General features: G+C 34.8%; 1 protein-coding gene across 2 annotated transcripts in view; it reads left to right on the forward strand.

Annotated features, from left to right (window-relative positions):
* Nucleotides 1–18,388, forward strand: part of RGS1 (REGULATOR OF G-PROTEIN SIGNALING 1) — a 217,142-nt gene that overhangs the window by 102,498 nt on the left and 96,256 nt on the right. For both annotated transcript variants that reach the window (XM_089395130.1, XM_089395129.1), the window contains exon 6: nucleotides 16,070–16,261. In XM_089395130.1, the coding sequence (XP_089251256.1) occupies nucleotides 16,070–16,261 (192 nt within the window). The remainder of the gene's footprint in view (nucleotides 1–16,069; nucleotides 16,262–18,388) is intronic.

Genomic DNA, 18,388 nt, shown 5'->3' on the forward strand with positions numbered 1-18,388 from the left:
ATGCAGCAAAATAGAGAATTACAACTGGATGCCCAACTGGCAATCCTCCGACAATTTATCTCAACTGGAAAGTAGACCAGAGATCCAAGATCTCCTCTGCAAATCAACTCGGCCTCCTTTGGCCTGCTCACACTTCCTTCCTGCACTCACACTGGCCGACAAAAATGCGCATTGCTGGCTTAGGGCAATTCATATAGCCTGGAAACTGCCTCCAGGTGAGCCGTCCTGCCTCTCTATGCCATTGGAAACCACTTTCTTTGCCTTCCAGACCTTGATCCGGCCTTCTGCAACTAAAACAAGCTAATTCCGGCAACTCGCACTAGCACTTCTCTGTACGACCTCCTCTGCAGATAATTCATCCTCCCTTTGCTCCTCTGAGAACTAGAAAACCTCCTGAGAATTTCTCCGGAAATTCTCCCTACTGCAAACCCTTGCTACTCTCCTTTCCTAGCTCGAACTGTGCCCTTACTGAAAACTGTGAAGTGGGTAGCTCGATCTGCCTTGCTCACTCGATGTAAAATTGTGTCAGTCTCCAACCCCATCAACTTGCTCTTATAATCTCTCGTTGAAGCATCAACAACCAAGATCTAATCATGATGGATGGCTCAGATCATCTTAGCCTTCGTCAAATCACCTTTTCTAGAAGTCTTTAGAGAAAAATCGATTTCCTCAATTAGTACCCATTAATTAATCAATTTTCCTAAATTAGACTTAGGAACTTTTAATTATTAAACTATTAACTTATTTGAGAGGTTTCTAAGTGTTTTCTCTCGAAACCTTTTTTGGGTTTTGGATATCTTGTGTTCCATAGCCTCTTTGACACCTTAGAGACCAGAACACTTGTCCGATGCTACCATATCTATCAAAAACTAGGTGAAGCCATTCAGTGCCACATTTACTAATTGTTTGCCATTGACTTTCTCCCCAATGGCTGCAAGCTGATCATATATCTAAGTAATCTTCATGAGATCACTTTGTCTGATTTTGACATCTGGATGGATCTTATCTTGTTCTTTATGAATATCTTCCGGTTCACATTATTGCTCTAGAATAAATCCACTAGAGCCTTGAACATTCCCCTGTCTGTTTTCTTTTTTTCCAAGTGAGGGATGAAGTGATCCTTCATAGCATCCATAATGAGTAACTAAGCTTGAATGCCCTTCTTTTCACGGGTTGCCAACAATGTTGCATTTGTTGGTTGCTAAAGGTCATTGTCTTTCAGCAACAAGGTAACCCTTGCCTTCCAGCGTAGGAAGTTAGGAACCCCATCCAACCTATCTTCAAATCTGAGACTGGTTGTTGGCATTTGTAGATCTGTACAAATAAACTGCTGTGTGCTAATTCTTTCTAGCAATACAATAAGATTTCTCTAGTTTTTGCTATGCAAACTAGGAAATTGGCCCCTTCCTCTTCAGAGACGCTTTGATACCATGTTAATTTTATAACCCTAGTAAATGGCAAATTATTTCCTAGCAAGTTTCGTTGTTGATTTTAATTATCTTTTTGTCTTCCTAAACAAAATGTACTACTGGGATTTTAACTGGTAAACAAAATTAATTTTTAGCAGAAGCAAAACAACCAATTTCATGCACAAACACATTAAAATTTGCCTTTCAAACTTGTTGTTTCATTAATTTCTTCAACATTCAAAGATCTTCCCAACAGGGAAGATAAATGGCCATTGAGGGAAAATCACATGCAACAAAACCTAGAAACCTCCAGCTGAGACATTTCTCTTTAGCCCTCAATCCTACAACTATACAACCTGCTGCCCAAGCCTGTTTTCTACCTGCTCGTGTGCTGTGGCAACTTGCCCGTGAACGCGTGGGAATTTCTGAATAGTTTTCTCTGCCTGCCTGTGCACATGCCAGTGTAGACGCACATGTACAGTCTCCCTGCCATGTACGTGTGGTCCCTACTGCACGTTTCCTATTATTGCAGACCTGACCTAGCTAATTCTTCCCGCTGCCTGCACTGTACAGCCTCTTGGGATCGATCTACAGATCTCACGTGTGCCCCCTTTGCTGCAAAATCACTTGTTGAGTATATCTCTCTTCCGGCTCCTTGTTTTCTTCTTCTGGCTCCTGCTCCACCCAACCATTGAGATGTTAGTCTCGGTGTGTCTTGTGCTCACTAATTGTGTCTTCTCCCTAAGCCCAATGTTATTTTATAAGCTTGAGTTATGACTAAATCAACAACCCTAATCTTCAAAGTGATTGACGGTTGACATTAGATCCAACTTCACTTGAGATCAACGGTGGAGATTTATCATTTATCTAATTCACTAATGAAAATAACCTTTGCATTTTATTAGATTAAACTTACTTTTCTCGTAAAAAGATGTTATTTTAATAATTAAAGTAATTGCTAGGGTTAAGAGTCAATTAGGTGAATTACACACATCTAGACACTTTCCTATGCAGAAGTACGTGCCTGAGCTACAAACATCAACAATTAGGTGACTTACACGCATCTAGCTGCTTTCCTGTGCTGCCTGAGCTACAAACATCAACACAGTATATATATATATATATATATATATATATATATTTCCAAAGAAAACCTCGTAGGTAAACCCAAGGGATTCCTGGATGGCATCCGTAGGAAATCTTTTAGTATAAAGTTTAAACTAGTGCACCTATCCCGAGGGGATTTGAATCAGGCACCTTCTAGCATGGAACTAGCTCAATGCCCAACAACATTGGAAACAACGAGTTGAGCTAAATATAGGTTGTTTACCTATATCCAGATCTTAAATTTTCATAATATTTAGTATATCCGTAACCATGCCCATGCAAGTTATCTAATTAGGCTTAGACCTATGTTTCATGGTCTTATTACACATAGAGTTGGTGTTCCCCTAGATGAACGTGTAAATCATCTCACATATGGTGAATTCAAGTACAAATTTGACATCAATTTAAAGAGCCCTATGATAGATTTATTCTTCACTGCAGCACCAGCTCAAAAATATTTGAACACATAAAGCTTTGAAGACATTATAAGAAATGTTGTCAAGGAATAATACGAAAAGGGAAATTTGCCTAATTTTGGCTGTGAAGTGTTGAAAATGATTATAGCATCATGAAGTCTAAAGTACAGACTTGGAGAACCTTTGGGGAGAATTAAACAAATTTGTTTTTCCCCTTAACGTGGCTTGTCAGACCTAACATTGCTTGAAAGGAATTAGTGAGTATATGGTTATTACCTTCTCAAAACTCATAGCAAAGAGTAATACTGGACCAGTAAACCAGGAATGAAACAGATAAAAACAACAAAATATCATCTTTAAAATCCTTAATTGCAAATATTCAAAATTCCAATATTTAAGATATTCAGCTGCAATAACTTCATTATTTATTGCTGTCATAGAACATTATCAAACTTACCTTAAGATTGGCATAAAGTATGTACATTGTACCCTTTAACTGCCAACATAGATAAGCACAATCTGTCGAGGATCCCAATTTATATCAGTAAACTATTATAGTAAACTTTAATTAGTTCTCTGGCAGAACATACAACTTTAGGAATAATTATATCATCCAGTGAAAATTGTTACTGTTGTTATTAAAACTGGGTAGTAATCCTCTGCTGGTCTTAAGATAATAAACCACATCTAATGTCGTTAGAGATAGTGGTAGATGATAGCATTGACCCCTTGGATTTCTTTACAAGTGGAGAAAAGTGGTTGGCTTTGAATGCAATTGAAAATTTTCTTGTCTGTCTTGCTTTTGTCATACGTTACTCATTCTTGGTCTGGTAAATGTTGACTTCTCTTTTTTGGGATTATAACATCAGTAAAGTCCTTCAAGTTATAGCTGTCATTGTTTTGAAGGACTCACATTGATCCAATAAGTGGTTCTTGTTGGAAAATGCAATGTGGCAGTTATTAAGTCAGATTTCCTTAAGCTTAATAATTGCTTGTGAACTTTATTTATCTTCTTGTGTTTTCTTTATTAGATCCTCTTCATCAAACAATTATCAAGAGTAAACTAATAAAGGCAATGGACACAAAAACTAGGCTCCAAGCCTGGGAAAAACACCTCCAAGTGGAAAACCCAGAAAATGTCCTCTTCTTATAGAAGCTACCTCAAATGAGACAATCAAGACCCAAACCCTAGACCAAGTCCTCCTCCAAGTACCAAGTCAGCCCTTCAAGAAGTCCTTCCAGATAGATCAGATCAACAAGGGTCAATCTTGCTTCAACCAGTGTCCAGTTTCAACTTCGTCCCCAACCTCGACCCTATAATTTTGACCTGCTACTTCGCCCCTGTCGCTGTTGCAGAAACCCTAATTCAGCTCTTCAAGAGATTCTCCTTCAAGCAAGACAAATCCTTCCATGGTCAATGAGGTCAAAACAAAATATTTTCTCTTCCAGCAACTTGATACTGCAACTTGATCTCTTACAATTTCAGTCTTCCTTGAAGCTGTAGAAACCCTACTTTTTGCACGTGTGAGAGAGATAGAGCCCAAAAACAAACTTTTCTTCTTCTTCTTGGATTCTCCTTGTCTTCTAGACTTTCACTTGCCTTTCCCAACTTTAGATCGAACTTCTTCTTGAGAGATCGAACTTGTGAGTGTCAAATGAGGTTGAATTTGCTTTTATTTATAACCTTTTCAAGGGGTCAAATTCCCTCCTTTAGGCCAACTTGAAGCTGCTAGGGCTGACTTGTACTTTGGAGGTTTTCAGGACCTTCTAGACTCAAAATAAATTCTTTTACAAGATATATCTTGCTCGGAAGGGCCTTCTAATCATGATATTGACTCTCTTGACTCATTCCAATAAATCCTATGACTTAACAAACCCTAGAAGCATGAAGAACATGCTTTTTCCTAGATGATTGTAAAGCCCAGATTTTACAAATTAACTAGAGATCGAACATCTGTACTCTAAATTTTATAACTAAATTAGAAATTGAACTGAGATCAAAATTTACATATAAAATTTTATAATTAAATCAGAAATTGAACTGAGATCAAAATTTACATATAAATACTTACTTGGGCATTCTGTTTGGATCATTCTTGCTGATGTTGCTCCTAATTCGATCCTGTTAGCAAACCGACCGAAACCACCCTGCTAATCTGGGTTCAACCTCTTCGGTACCAAGATCCAGAGGACCTTAAAATTAGGGTTCTCTGCCCGCATGCCCAAAACTCCAAGAATAGAGGCTTAATTCAAATCTCTAGCTTATTTCTCGGTTTCACAATATTCTCTCCAACTCCCGTAGTTCGAAGAAATCTCTCCCCCTTCAGTGTTCCCCCGACTCCCTTATATGCATAAAATCCATCGACTCTCCATCCTTCGGGTCTCGGTTTCTTACCTTCTAGTAACCTCCTCCTTTCTTTTTAGAGTCGGTCACCTTCATAATCTTTTTTTAGAGTTGGTCACCTTCGTAATCTTTTTTTAGAGTTGGTCACCTTCATAATTTTATAATGCGTAGGTTGTCTCTATTCATTTAATTTAGTTAGAAGTAACTTATTTTGTTTAATTAAATTAATTTGCTTTATTTATAATTTTTATTAAATTACTTTATTTAGAATTTCAATAATTTTATTTATTTATTTTTGATCAAATTAAATTGTAAATTAAATGAATTTACTTCATAATTCATATATTTCATATTTTCTTTTGATTAAGGATTATCATACATATGTAGGATCCCGTTCAATATATTCATCATAATTCTGGTGAGTTAGGAATTTACTTTGATAAACAATTTATTAATCTAAGCTTAAACATTTTCCAATATTAGCTAGTACGTATACTAGTGCAATACATGCGGTTCATGCATATGTAGCTATCATATGGATGTTCCGTATGCATGCTAATATTCTCATTCTATTTGTAATTGTAGGCGAGTCATTACATACACCCCTCCTTCCGAAAACTTCGTCTCAAAGTTAGGGTTTATATAGTATATTAGTAGTTATTTAGTGATTAGTATAATTACGTAAGAATTGTGTTTGAGAATTGAATTTTGTTTAATGTAAGCACACTTAAAATTTGTGTTCTAAATATTTATAATTTTACAACTTATAATAGTCATGCCCTGCCCTTGCCGAGTTTCGAAGCTATTCTAGAATAATCTTATCATTTCTAATCTCTTACGCTCCTATCCTATCCATCCTCTACTGGAATATGCCATGGCATCAACTATACTAACTTAACCATTCATAGACTTTAAGGATGACAACGTCGACTATATCGACCTGATTTCCTAGTTAGCATCTGACAATCATCATCACACGTCTATGGGAGCGTGACTCGCATAGTCCTCCCATGACTTTAGGTTTTGGAGGATAAACGGTGCGTAATACCTCCACCCCTCCTAGTGGAACCAGGATCGACACCCTATCATGAAATCTCATTGAGCGTCAATTGTTCTTGCAGTTTTGTCATCACGTGGTCGATTTGGTAACGCTGTTATCTACAATGTAAACACTTATCCACATATATGCATCAATATATTCAAAACAAATTGTATTTAAATAATAGTTTTTGTGTATTTCACATATGTTGCTATCTACGACATTGATCCTTGCATTTACATAATGTAGTTGGCCATGTCTAGCCCATATATCTGTAAGTTAACTTTCATATTAAAATGTAGTCGTTCTTTTATTTCCATCTCACCATTCATGTTGATATGTAAAATAAAATTATAGACATGATATCCATAATAGAATTCATAATTCATATTAAGATAATGCATCAACAATGTTAAACATATAATATACTTTCATATTGGTATCCATGTACTAGTAATGTTAAACAAATAACATACTTCATATTGGTATCCATGTACCAATTAAATAAAAGTTTATTTTTACATGTGGTAGTTCAAAATGATAGTCTTATGTATCTAACTAAAATATAGTAATCATATACAAAATAAAGTTTTAAGTTCTTCAAAATTAACACAAGCTGGGGTATTTTTGACATATCCATGGCTATACTCGTCCCATTGAACCTTAACTTGGTCTACCAGACAGTTTTTGAGTTGTCGAACCCTACGTTCTAGTATACGTAATGGTTCGACCAAAATGGTTCCTTCGTCTGATACCTGCAGTTCTTTCCATTCAAGGTTATGAGATTTGTTAGCGATGTGATGTCTTAATACAGATACATGAAATACATTATGAATTTTATGCAAGTGGGGTGGCAGTGCAAGACGATAGGCGACAGGTACAAGTTTTTTTAGGACTTTGAATGGCCCAATAAATCGAGGTTACAACTTTGTTCCTTTTTCGAATCGGATAGTGATTTTATTTGGTCTGATGCAGACGAAACCCTTATCTCCTACTTCATAATTCCTATTTTTCCTATGCCCATCAACATAACTCGTTTGTCTATCTTGTGCTTCTTTCAATCGTTGCCTAATTTGTTCACATGTTCTTCCATGTCTTGAATTAATTCTGGTCCCACTATTACTTAATCTTCTAACTTGTCCCAAACTTAACGATGTTCTGGAAGGTTTGCCGTACAATGCTTCAAATGGAGACATCCTGATTGAACTGTGGTAGTTGTTATTACATGCAAATTCTACTAGGTACTTTTCCCAGTGTGATTGCTGATCCATAACGTACATCCTCAGCATATCTTCTAGTACTTGGTTCACCCTTTCTATTTGTCCATCAGTCTCAGGATGATAAGTTGTTCTTAAATTTAGTTGAGTTCCTAAGGTTGATTGCATGCAAGTCCATAATCTTGAAGTGAATTGTGAATCTCTATCTGATATGATCTTCTTAGCTACTCCATGAAATCTGATAATTTCATTTATAAATACCCGAACTATGTGAACAATTTTGTAAGTATCTCTTACATGAATAAAATGGGTGCTTTTCGTTAATTTATACATCACAACTGGAATGAAATTATGCCTTTGTGGAGTAAGAGGTAGTTCGATGATAAAATCCATAGAAATTATCTCCCATTTGGTCATAGGAATGTTGTGAGGTTGCAGGAGACTTGCTGGGTGATAATGGTCAGCCTTCACATGCTGCCATTCAAGACATTTTGTAACGAATTGGACAATATCACATTTCATGCCTGCCCAAAAGAAGAGTTTCTTTGTATCAACATACATTTTTTTTATACTAGGATGTGCACAATACAGTGCTCTGTGGGCTTCTTTAAAGATGGTGTTTCGGAGATCCCCGTTATCAGGAATGTACATCCTTCCATGAAATCATAAAATTCCATCATTTTCTAGTTCATATCCATCAAACTTAGGTTCTTTTGACTTTTTACTATCAAGGCCGAATCTTACTTTTAAATACCAACTATCTCTTAAGAGATGTTCTAGTATTCGCTTTCTCAAGTCTACCTTGATAGGTATGAGGGAAAAGATCCTTCGCCTTCTACTTAGAGCAACTACCACTACATTTTCTTTCCCTTTTATGTAGGAAATTCCAAAGTCATACTCACTGAGGAATTCACTCCATCGTCTTTGTCTAGCATTCAAGTTTCTGAGTGAACAAATATTGTAGACTTTGATGGTCGCTTTTGAGTATAAAGCTTCTCCCTGCTAGATAGTGTCTCCATATCTTTAGAGCTAGCACTACATCCATTAACTCTAGATCGTGCGTGGCGTCGAGTTCTTCATGAGGCTTTAATTTCCTTTAGGCATTCGCTATTACGCCTTTTTCAGACAAATACTGCACCTAATCCTTGCTTGGATGCATGAGTACACACAGTAAAATCTTTGTCCATATCAGGTACTCGTAAGATTGGTGCACTTGTCAATAATCTTTTAAGTTCAGAGAATGCTCTATGACATTCTTTAGTGTATTAATACCTAACTCTTTTACGCTGGAGGGTTGTGATAGACTTTGCAATTTTGAAGAATCCTTCTACAAACCTTCAATAATAGCCAGCAAAACCCATAAAGCTTCAAACTTCATGTGCATTTTTCGGTATCAGGCATTCCATGATTGCCTTTACCTTCTCAGGACCTACTGAGATTCCTTCACCAGATATGATATGACCAAAGTAATGATTTATTTATTTATTTATTATTTATTTATTTATTTTTATTTTTATTTATTTATTTATTTTTTTCTGAAAGAAAGAACATTTGGATAACTTTCCATATAACTGGTGTTCTTTGAGGAAAGATAATACTATTTGCAAATGTTTTTCATGCTCTTTCTCATTTTTGGAGTAGATGAAAATATTGTCTAAGAAGACATGTACAAATTGATCGAGATATTTGTGGAAAACGCTATTCATAAGGTTCATGAATTAAGCAAAGTCTTTTGGTAGAAAATTTGGTCCTGATGATGAACCACACTTGTTGGTTCGAAATGCGTTGGCCAAAAATTTCTCTTATGTGATTTCTACCGAAAGACTTTGCTTAATTTATTATGGATTACAGAAACTTGAATACAGAAACTAAGGTTCATGAATACTGCTGGTGCATTGGTAAACTCAAATGGTACTACAGTGAACTCATAATACCCACAACGTGTTTGGAATGCAGTCTTAGAGATATCGCTTTCATTAATTCTTTTTTGGTGATAGCATGATTGTATATCGGTTTTTGAGAAGACAAAAGCTTCTTTCATTTGGTCGAAGAGGTCTTCAATTCGAGGCATTCGATACCGATTCTTTATTCTAGCTTGATTTAAGTCTCGGTAGTCTATGCATAATCGCAAGGAACCATCCTTCTTATTGACAAAAATTACAGGAGCACCCCAGGGTGAAATACTGGGTCGAATGTGTCCTATATCCAATAGTTCCTTCAACTGAATTTGTAATTCTTGAAGTTTGGTGTTGTCATTCTATAAGGTGTTTTAGAGATTGGTTTTGTATCAAGTTTCAATTCTATTGTGAGATCCAACTCTCTTTTAGGAGGTAATCCTGGTAGTTCCTTTGGAAAAACATTCAGAAAGATGTAGAGCCCATATTTTACAAATTAACTAGAGATTGAACATCTGTACTCTAAATTTTATAATTATATCAGAAATTGAACTGAGATCAAAATTTACATATAAAATTTTATAATTAAATCGGAAATTGAATTGAGATCAAAATTTACATATAAATACTTACTTGGGTATTCTGTTTGGATAATTCTTGCTATTGTTGCTCCTAATCCGATCGTGTCACCAAACCGACTGAATCCACCCTGCCAATTTGGGTTCAACCTCTTCGGTACCCAGATCCGGAGGACTTTAAAATTAAGGTCCTTTGCCTCCGTGCCCAAAATTCCAAGAATAGAGGCTTAATTAAATCCTCCAACTTATTTCTCGGTTTCACAGTGTTCTCTCCAACTCCCATTGTCCGAAGAAATCTCTCCCCCTTCAGTGTTCCCTCGACTCCCTTGTATGCATAAAGTCCACCAACTCTCCATAATTCGGGTGTTGGTTTCTTACCTTCTAGTATCCTCCTTTCTTTTTAGAGTTGGTCACCTTCATAATCTTTTCTTAGAATTGGTCACCTTCATAATTTTATAATGCGTAGGTTGACTCTATTCATTTAACTTAGTTAGAATTAACTTATTTTGGTTAATTAAAATTTTTAATTAAATTAATTTACTTAATTTATCATTTTTATTAAATTACTTATTTAGAATTTAAATAATTTATTTTATTTATTTTTGATCAAATTAAATTGTAAATTAATTGAATTTACTTCATAATTCATATATTTCATATTTTCTTTTGATTAAGGATTATAATACATATGTGAGGGATCCCATTCAATATATTTATTATAATTATGGTGAGTTAGGACTTTACTTCGATAAACGATTTATTAACCTAAACTTAAACATTTTCCAACATTAGCAAGTGCATATACTAGTGCAATACATGCGGTTCATGCATATGTAGCTCTCATATGGATGTCTCGTATGCATGCTAATATTCACATTCTATTTGTAATTTTAGGCGGGTCATTACATACACCCCTCCTTCCGAAAACTTCGTTTCGAAGTTAAGATTTATATAGTATATTAGTAGTTATTTAGTGATTAGTATAATTACGTAAGAATTGTGTTTCAAAATTGAATTTTGTTTAATGTAAGGGCACTTAAAATTTGTGTTCTGAACATTTATAATTTTACAACTTATAATAGTCATGCCCTGCGCTTGTCGGTTTTTCAAGCTATTCTAGAATCATGCTAACCTCCTAATCTCTTCCACTCCCATCCTATCCGTTTTCTACTGGAATATGCCATGGGTTCAACTATACTAACCTAACCATTCATAGACTTTAAGGATGACAACGTCGATTATATCGACGTGATTTCCTAGTAGGCATTTGGCAGTCATCATCACACGTCTAGGGGAGCGTGATTCGCATAGTCCTCTCATAACTCTGGGTTTTGGAGGATAAACGGTGGGTAATACTTCCACCCCTCCTAGTGGAACCATGGTCAACACCTTATCATGAAATCTCATTGAGCCTCAATTGTTCTTGGAGTTTTGTCATCACGTGGTCGGTTTGGTAACGATGTTATCTGCAATGTAAACACTTATCCACACATATGCATCAATATATTCAAAACAAATTGTATTTAAATAACAATTTCTGTGTATTTCACATATGTTGCTATCTACGATATTGATCCTTGCATTCACATAACGTAGTTGGCCATGTCCAACCCATATATCTGTAAGTTAACTTTCATATTAAAAATGTAGTCATTCTTTTATTTCCATCTCACCATTCATGTTGATATGTAAAATAAAATTATAGACACGATATCCATAATAGAATTCATAATTCATATTAAGATCATGGATCAACAATGTTAAACATGTAATATACTTTCATATGGTATCCATGTACCAGTAATGTTAAGCAAATAACCTACTTCATATTGGTATCCATGTACCAATAAGATAAAAGTTCATTTTTACATGTGGTAGTTCAAAATGATAGTGTTAAGTATCTAACTAAAATATAGTAGTCATATACAAAATAAGGCTTTAAGTTCTTCAAAATTAACACAAGCTGGGGTATTTCTGACATATGATCTCTGTATTTTCCCAGGTAGCTGATCCAGGGCTATACTTGTCCCACTAGACCTTAACTTGGTCTACCAGACAATTTCTGAGTTGTCGAACCCTACGTTCTAGTTTACGTAATGGTTCGACCAAAATGGTTCCTTCATCCAATACCTGCAGTTACTTCCATTGAAGGTTATGAGGTTTCTCAGCTATGTAATGTCTTAATACAGATACATGAAATACATTATGAACTTTATGCAAGTGGGGTGGCAGTGCAAGACGATAGGCGACATGTCCAACTTTGTCTAGGACTTTGAATGGCCCAATAAATTGAGGTGACAACTTTGTTCCTTTTCTGAATCGGATAGTGCTTTTATTTGGTCTGATGTGGACGAAAACCCGATCTCCTACTTCATAATTTCTATCTTTCCTATGCGCATCAACATAACTCTTTTGTCTATCTTCTGCCTCTTTCAATCATTGCCTAATTTGTTTCATCTGTTTTTCCATCTTTTGAATTAATTCTGGTCCCACTATTACCTGATCTTCTAACTTGACCCAACTTAACGATGTTCTGCAAGGTCTGTCGTAAAATGCTTCAAATGGAGGCATCCCCATTGAACTGTGGTAACTGTTATTATATGCAAATTCTACTAAGGGCAAGTACTTTTCCCAGTATGATTACTGATCCATAATGTACATCTTCAACATATCTTCTAGTACTTGGTTCACCCTGTCTATTTGTCCATCAGTTTTAAGATGATACACTGTACTTAAATTTAATTGAGTTCCTAAGGCTGATTGCATACAAGTCTAGAATCGCGAAGTGAATCATGAATCTCTATTTAATATGATCTTCTTAGCTACTCCATGAAATCTGATGATTTCATTTATAAATACTCGAGCTATGTCAACAACTTTGTAAGTATCTGTTACGGGAATAAAATGGGTGCTTTACGTTAATTTATAAACCACAACTAGAATGACCATTATGCCTTTGTGGAGTAAGAGGTAGTCCGACGATAAAATCCATAGAAATTATCTTCCATTTGGTCATAGGAATGTCGTGAAGTTGCAGGAGACTTGCTGGGTGATAACGGTCAGTCTTCACTTGTTGACATTTAAGACATTTTGTAACGAATTGGACAATATGGCATTTCATGCCTGCCCAAAAGCAGAGTTTCTTTGTATCAACATATATTTTATTTATACTAGGATGTGCATAATACATTGCTTTGTGGGCTTCCTTAAGGATGGTGTCTGAGAGATCTCCTTGACTAGGAAAGTAAATCCTTCCATGAAATCGTAAAATTCTATCATCTTCTAGTTCATATCCATCAAACTTAGGTTCTTTTGGATTTTTACTATCAAGGCCGGATCTCACTTTTAAATACCAACTATCTCTTAAGAGATGTTCTAGTACTCACTTTCTCAAGTTTACCTTGATAGGTATGAGAGAAAAGATCCTTGGCCTTCTACTTAGAGCATCTACCACTACATTTTCTTTCCCTTTTATGTAGGAAATTCCAAAGTTATACTCATTGAGGAATTCACTCCATCGTCTTTGTCTAGCATTCAAGTCTCTTTGAGTGAACAAATATTGTAGACTTTGATGGTCACTTTTGAGCATAAAGCTTCTCCTTGCTAGATAGTGTCTCCATATCTTTAGAGCTAGCACTACGACGGCTAACTCTAAATCGTGCGTGGCATAGGGTTCTTCATGATGCTTTAATTTCCTTTAGGCATATGCTATTACGCCTCTATCTTGCATTAATACTGCACCTAATCCTTGCTTGGATGCATGAGTACACACAGTAAATCTTGGTCCATATCGGGTACTCGCAAGATTGGTCCATATAGGCTTTGCAATTTTGGAGAATCCTTCTACAAACCTTCGATAGTAGCCAGCTAAACCCATAAAGCTTCGCACTTCATGTGCATTTTTCGGTATCGAACATTCCATGGTTGCCTTTACCTTCTCAGGACCTACTGAGATTCCTTCACCATATATGATATGACCAAAGTAATGAATTTTTTTCTGAAAGAAAGAACATTTGGATAACTTTCCATATAATTGGTGTTTTCTGAGGCAAGATAATATTAGCTGCAAATGTTCTTCATGCTCTTTCTCATTTTTGGAGTAGATGAGAATATCGTCTAAGAAAACTTGTACAAATTGATCGAGATATTTGCGGAAAACACTGTTCATAAGGTTCATGAATACTGTTGGTGCATTGGTCAACCCAAATGGTACCACAATGAACTCATAATGCCCTAAGCATGTTCAGAATGCAGTCTTAGAGATATCGCTTTCCTTAATTCTTAATTGATGATAGAATGATCGTAGATCGATTTTTGAGAATACATAAGCTCCTTTCATTTGGTCGAAGAGGTCATCAATTCGAGGCATTGGATATTGATTCTTTATTGTAGCTCAATTTAGGTCTCGGTAGCTTATGCATAACCGCAAGGAACCATCATTCTTGACAAAATTTATAGGAGCACCCCAAGGTGAAATGCTGGGTTGAATGTGTCCTATATCCAATAGTTCGTTCAACTGAATTTGTAATTCTTGAAGTTTTGGAGTTGTCATTTTGTAAGGTGCTTTAAAGATTGGTTTTGTACCAGGTTTTAATTGTGAGATCTAGCTCTCTTTCAGGAGGTAATCTTGGTAGTTCATTTGGAAAAACATTCAGAAAGATGTAAAGCCCATATTTTACAAATTAACTAGAGATCAAACATCTGTACTCTAAATTTTATAATTAAATCAGAAATTGAACTGAGATCAAAATTTACATACAAAATTTTATAATTAAATCAGAAATCGTACTGAGATCAAAATTTACATATAAAATTTTATAATTAAATCAGAAATTGAACTGAGATCAAAATTTACATATAAATACTTGGGTATTCTGTTTGGATAATTTTTGCTGTTGTTGCTCCTAATCCGATCTTGTTGGCAACCGACTGAATCCACGCTGCCAATCTGGGTTCAACCTCTTCGGTACCCAGATCCAGAGGACTCTAAAATTAAGGTCCTCTACCCCTGTGCCCAAGACTCCAAGAATAGAGGTTCAATTCAAATCTCTAGCTTATTTCTCGGTTTCACAGTTTTCTCTCCAACTCCCATAGTACGAAGAAATCTCTCCCCCTTTAGTTTTCCCCCGACTCCCTTATATGCATAAAATCCACCGACTCTCCATCCTTCGGTTGTCGGTTTCTTACCTTCCAGTAATCTCCTTTCTTTTTAGAGTCGGTCACCTTCATAATCATTTTTTAGAGTTGGCCACCTTCATAATTTTATAATGCATAGGTTGACTCAGTTCATTTAATTTAGTTAGAAGTAACTTATTTTGTTTAATTAAAATTTTTAATTAAATTAATTTACTTTATTTATAATTTTAATTAAATTACCTTATTTAGAATTTAAATAATTTATTTTATTTATTTTTAATCAAATTAAATTGTAAAGTAAATGAATTTATTTCATAATTCATATATTTCATATTTTCTTTTGATTAAGGATTATCATACATATGTCAAGGATCCCATTCAATATATTCATTATAATTTTGGTGAGTTAGGAATTTTCTTCGATAAACGATTTATTAACCTAAACTTAAACATTTTCCAATATTAGCTAGTACGTATGCTAGTGCAATACATGCGGTTCATGCATATGTAGCTATCATATGGATGTCGCATATGCATACTAATATTCACATTCTATTTGTAATTTTAGGCGGGTCATTACAATGAACATCAATAAGAATCATAACTTTAAAATAATAACCTTTTTTTTCCTGTTACATAAGATACATATTGAAATGAGTACAATAACAATTATGAAGATCGAAACTAGTTACATTTCCAATAGTTCTAACGTGCAACTCTACTTTTATTTGTTTATATATTTGTGAATTTAAGCTAAAGCATTGACAATTTTTTAAAATAATTGTGAACAAGACATTGCTATGTATGTGAGTGAGGGATCTTTATTAATTTTTATTTTCATTTTAATTTTTTTAATTGTATTCTAGACAATGTAAAAATTTATTGTAGTTTGTTTTGAAAATAATAAACTTATTTGCTGGTTTTATAGTTTCTCAGGCAATGAGACCTTTCAACCATGTTTGTCATGTTGGAAAACAATGGGTTATACCAGTAGCTTCGCTGCATGTGTTGTACTTATTGGTGCTCATGGGTGTTACATGGAGAATTAGAAAAGTTGAATTTAAATTTGACGAATTCAAAGAGCTGAGCAAGGGAGTAACTATTACGCTTATATTCATAGGTATAATTCTTTTTTTGCCATTCTAAAATAATTTTGAAATCAATCTTGAAGTAGTTTTGTCAAATATAAATTCATATTATAATGTCTTGTGCAAAATATGTATTACTTTCTCTTTACAGAAATGTTGTAACTTTGATGTGGATGAAAGCATTTAAACTTTACATTAGGTTATAAAATGTACCTTTTCAAGGTGTCCATTAATATGAGTTCAACCACATCGAATATACTGATCACATATGATGAAATATCTATCATTTTTTACAAATGATGTTACGATATGAATATCAATATATAAATTACTAAAATAGTTTGTTTCTACAAACTTCATTTATGACCATATAGACAACAAAAGGAGGTGGGTTGATTGTATGGAAGAAATAGGTGTAACACCAAGTGCAAGTATAACACTGTAGAAGAGCTAGTTCTTGTTTTAGAGACGGATATTTTAGAGGGGGATGAAGAGATTATGGACGTTACTCAGAGAACTGTGTTTTTGCTATTCTTTCCCCATAGAACTATTGATATTGCTTCTATTGCTCCTACTGTGTAAGCTTCAATTGCTGTTGTCCTAGTTATTTTTTCAGCCTCTACTCATATGTCCTTTAAAACAATTGAAGATGGACCTTTAGCTTTGTGATTAAGCAGGACAATCAAATTGTAAAATGGGGGATATGTGAGGGGTAAAGTTATATTTATGCAATGAAAATTGGATTGCAATAAAAAGGGGGTTGATATGATTACATGTTTAATGTAAAGTTATAAAGTTATGTCTTTTTGTATTGTGTAACTAATTTCCGAAGAGGGGGAGGTTTTGTTGATGGTTGTGATCATCTGACTTCTGAACTATTAGTTGATCAATGTCTAGAGATGTGGGGGATGTAGAGTGTTGGATCATCCTTGACCATTCTACCTAACTACTGTTGCTCAAAGGCCTATTATCATGTGATATGAAGGAAATATTCTTCAATTTTTTGCAACTATATATTGTTATAACTCATGTTTACAAGTAGTTAGCTTGTGCATGTGTTTCTTCCATGGCACCTGAATCTTGGAACTTAAGGATATATTATCAATTTGTGTAAAACCATATGCAACATCTAGTGTCACCACCCTGGTAATTTTAAGTACAACATCAAGAGACGTTGCCATGGTGATTCACAGAGAAATCTTTCACCAATCTGCATAAGCAGTTTGTTGAATATGTCTTTCCACCATTATTATGATGTGGACTCGCTCAAACTCATTCAGGTCTTGTATTTGCATTGGTCTGGAACAAGATTAGTGACTTGGGTTGGTAGCATGTTCATTGGCTAGTTTAGATACCTATAATCTAAGTCACAAGGTTCAATCAATTTTATTTACGATATATGAAATTCACCAATACTTGAAAAGAATTTGAAATTCATTGGCTTAGCCTAAGTTCAAAGGCAATTCTCAAATAAAATCTCAAGGAAATTCTAAAGATGAATCGTAAGTTGATTTTATAAAAAAATGCCATCTTTAATCATTAAATATGTTATTTTAAGTGGACAGAAAAAAAGAAAAATTTCAATTTTTTTTTTTTTATTTTTTTTTATTTTTTTTATATTTCCATTTTCTATATTTTTGAAATTTATATATGTAAGGACCTAATGCTGACCTTCATCTAAATTTCATTGCGCAATTTGAATCTTATCCGAATTTCATTGTTGCTGAAGTATCTATTTTCTAAACCCCTCTCATATCCACTCTAAAGATATCTTATGACCCCTCACCTTAATTGCTTATTTCATTTGATTTTTCTCAATTTTCCTTGTACTATAGAATCCCCTCAACCATCAGCGAATTTCCATCCAGCCATTGCAAACGTGATTTGCTCCCTACAGGGAATATGTTTCTTCGTCATTAATACTTAATCCTCTACAATATTTACCCAACTCTTCTTATGCTATTTTCTCAACATATCTTGATTATAATCCTTCGTGACTCAATATGAGAAAATGACACTAATGATAAACGATGTCTCTCACTTGATACTTTAGCATTGATCAGACCTATGGACTATGTAGGGCTTCTCATGTGAGCTTCTCCTGATATCATCATGCTGGCCTACTTGCCATGCTAATGAAGTCCCCCATGCCATTAGCG

This window comes from Pinus tabuliformis, chromosome 1_2 (assembly GCF_031772625.1).
Source record: "Pinus tabuliformis cultivar Carrire ecotype Pingquan chromosome 1_2, CPIR1, whole genome shotgun sequence".
Lineage (NCBI taxonomy): Eukaryota > Viridiplantae > Streptophyta > Pinopsida > Pinales > Pinaceae > Pinus > Pinus tabuliformis.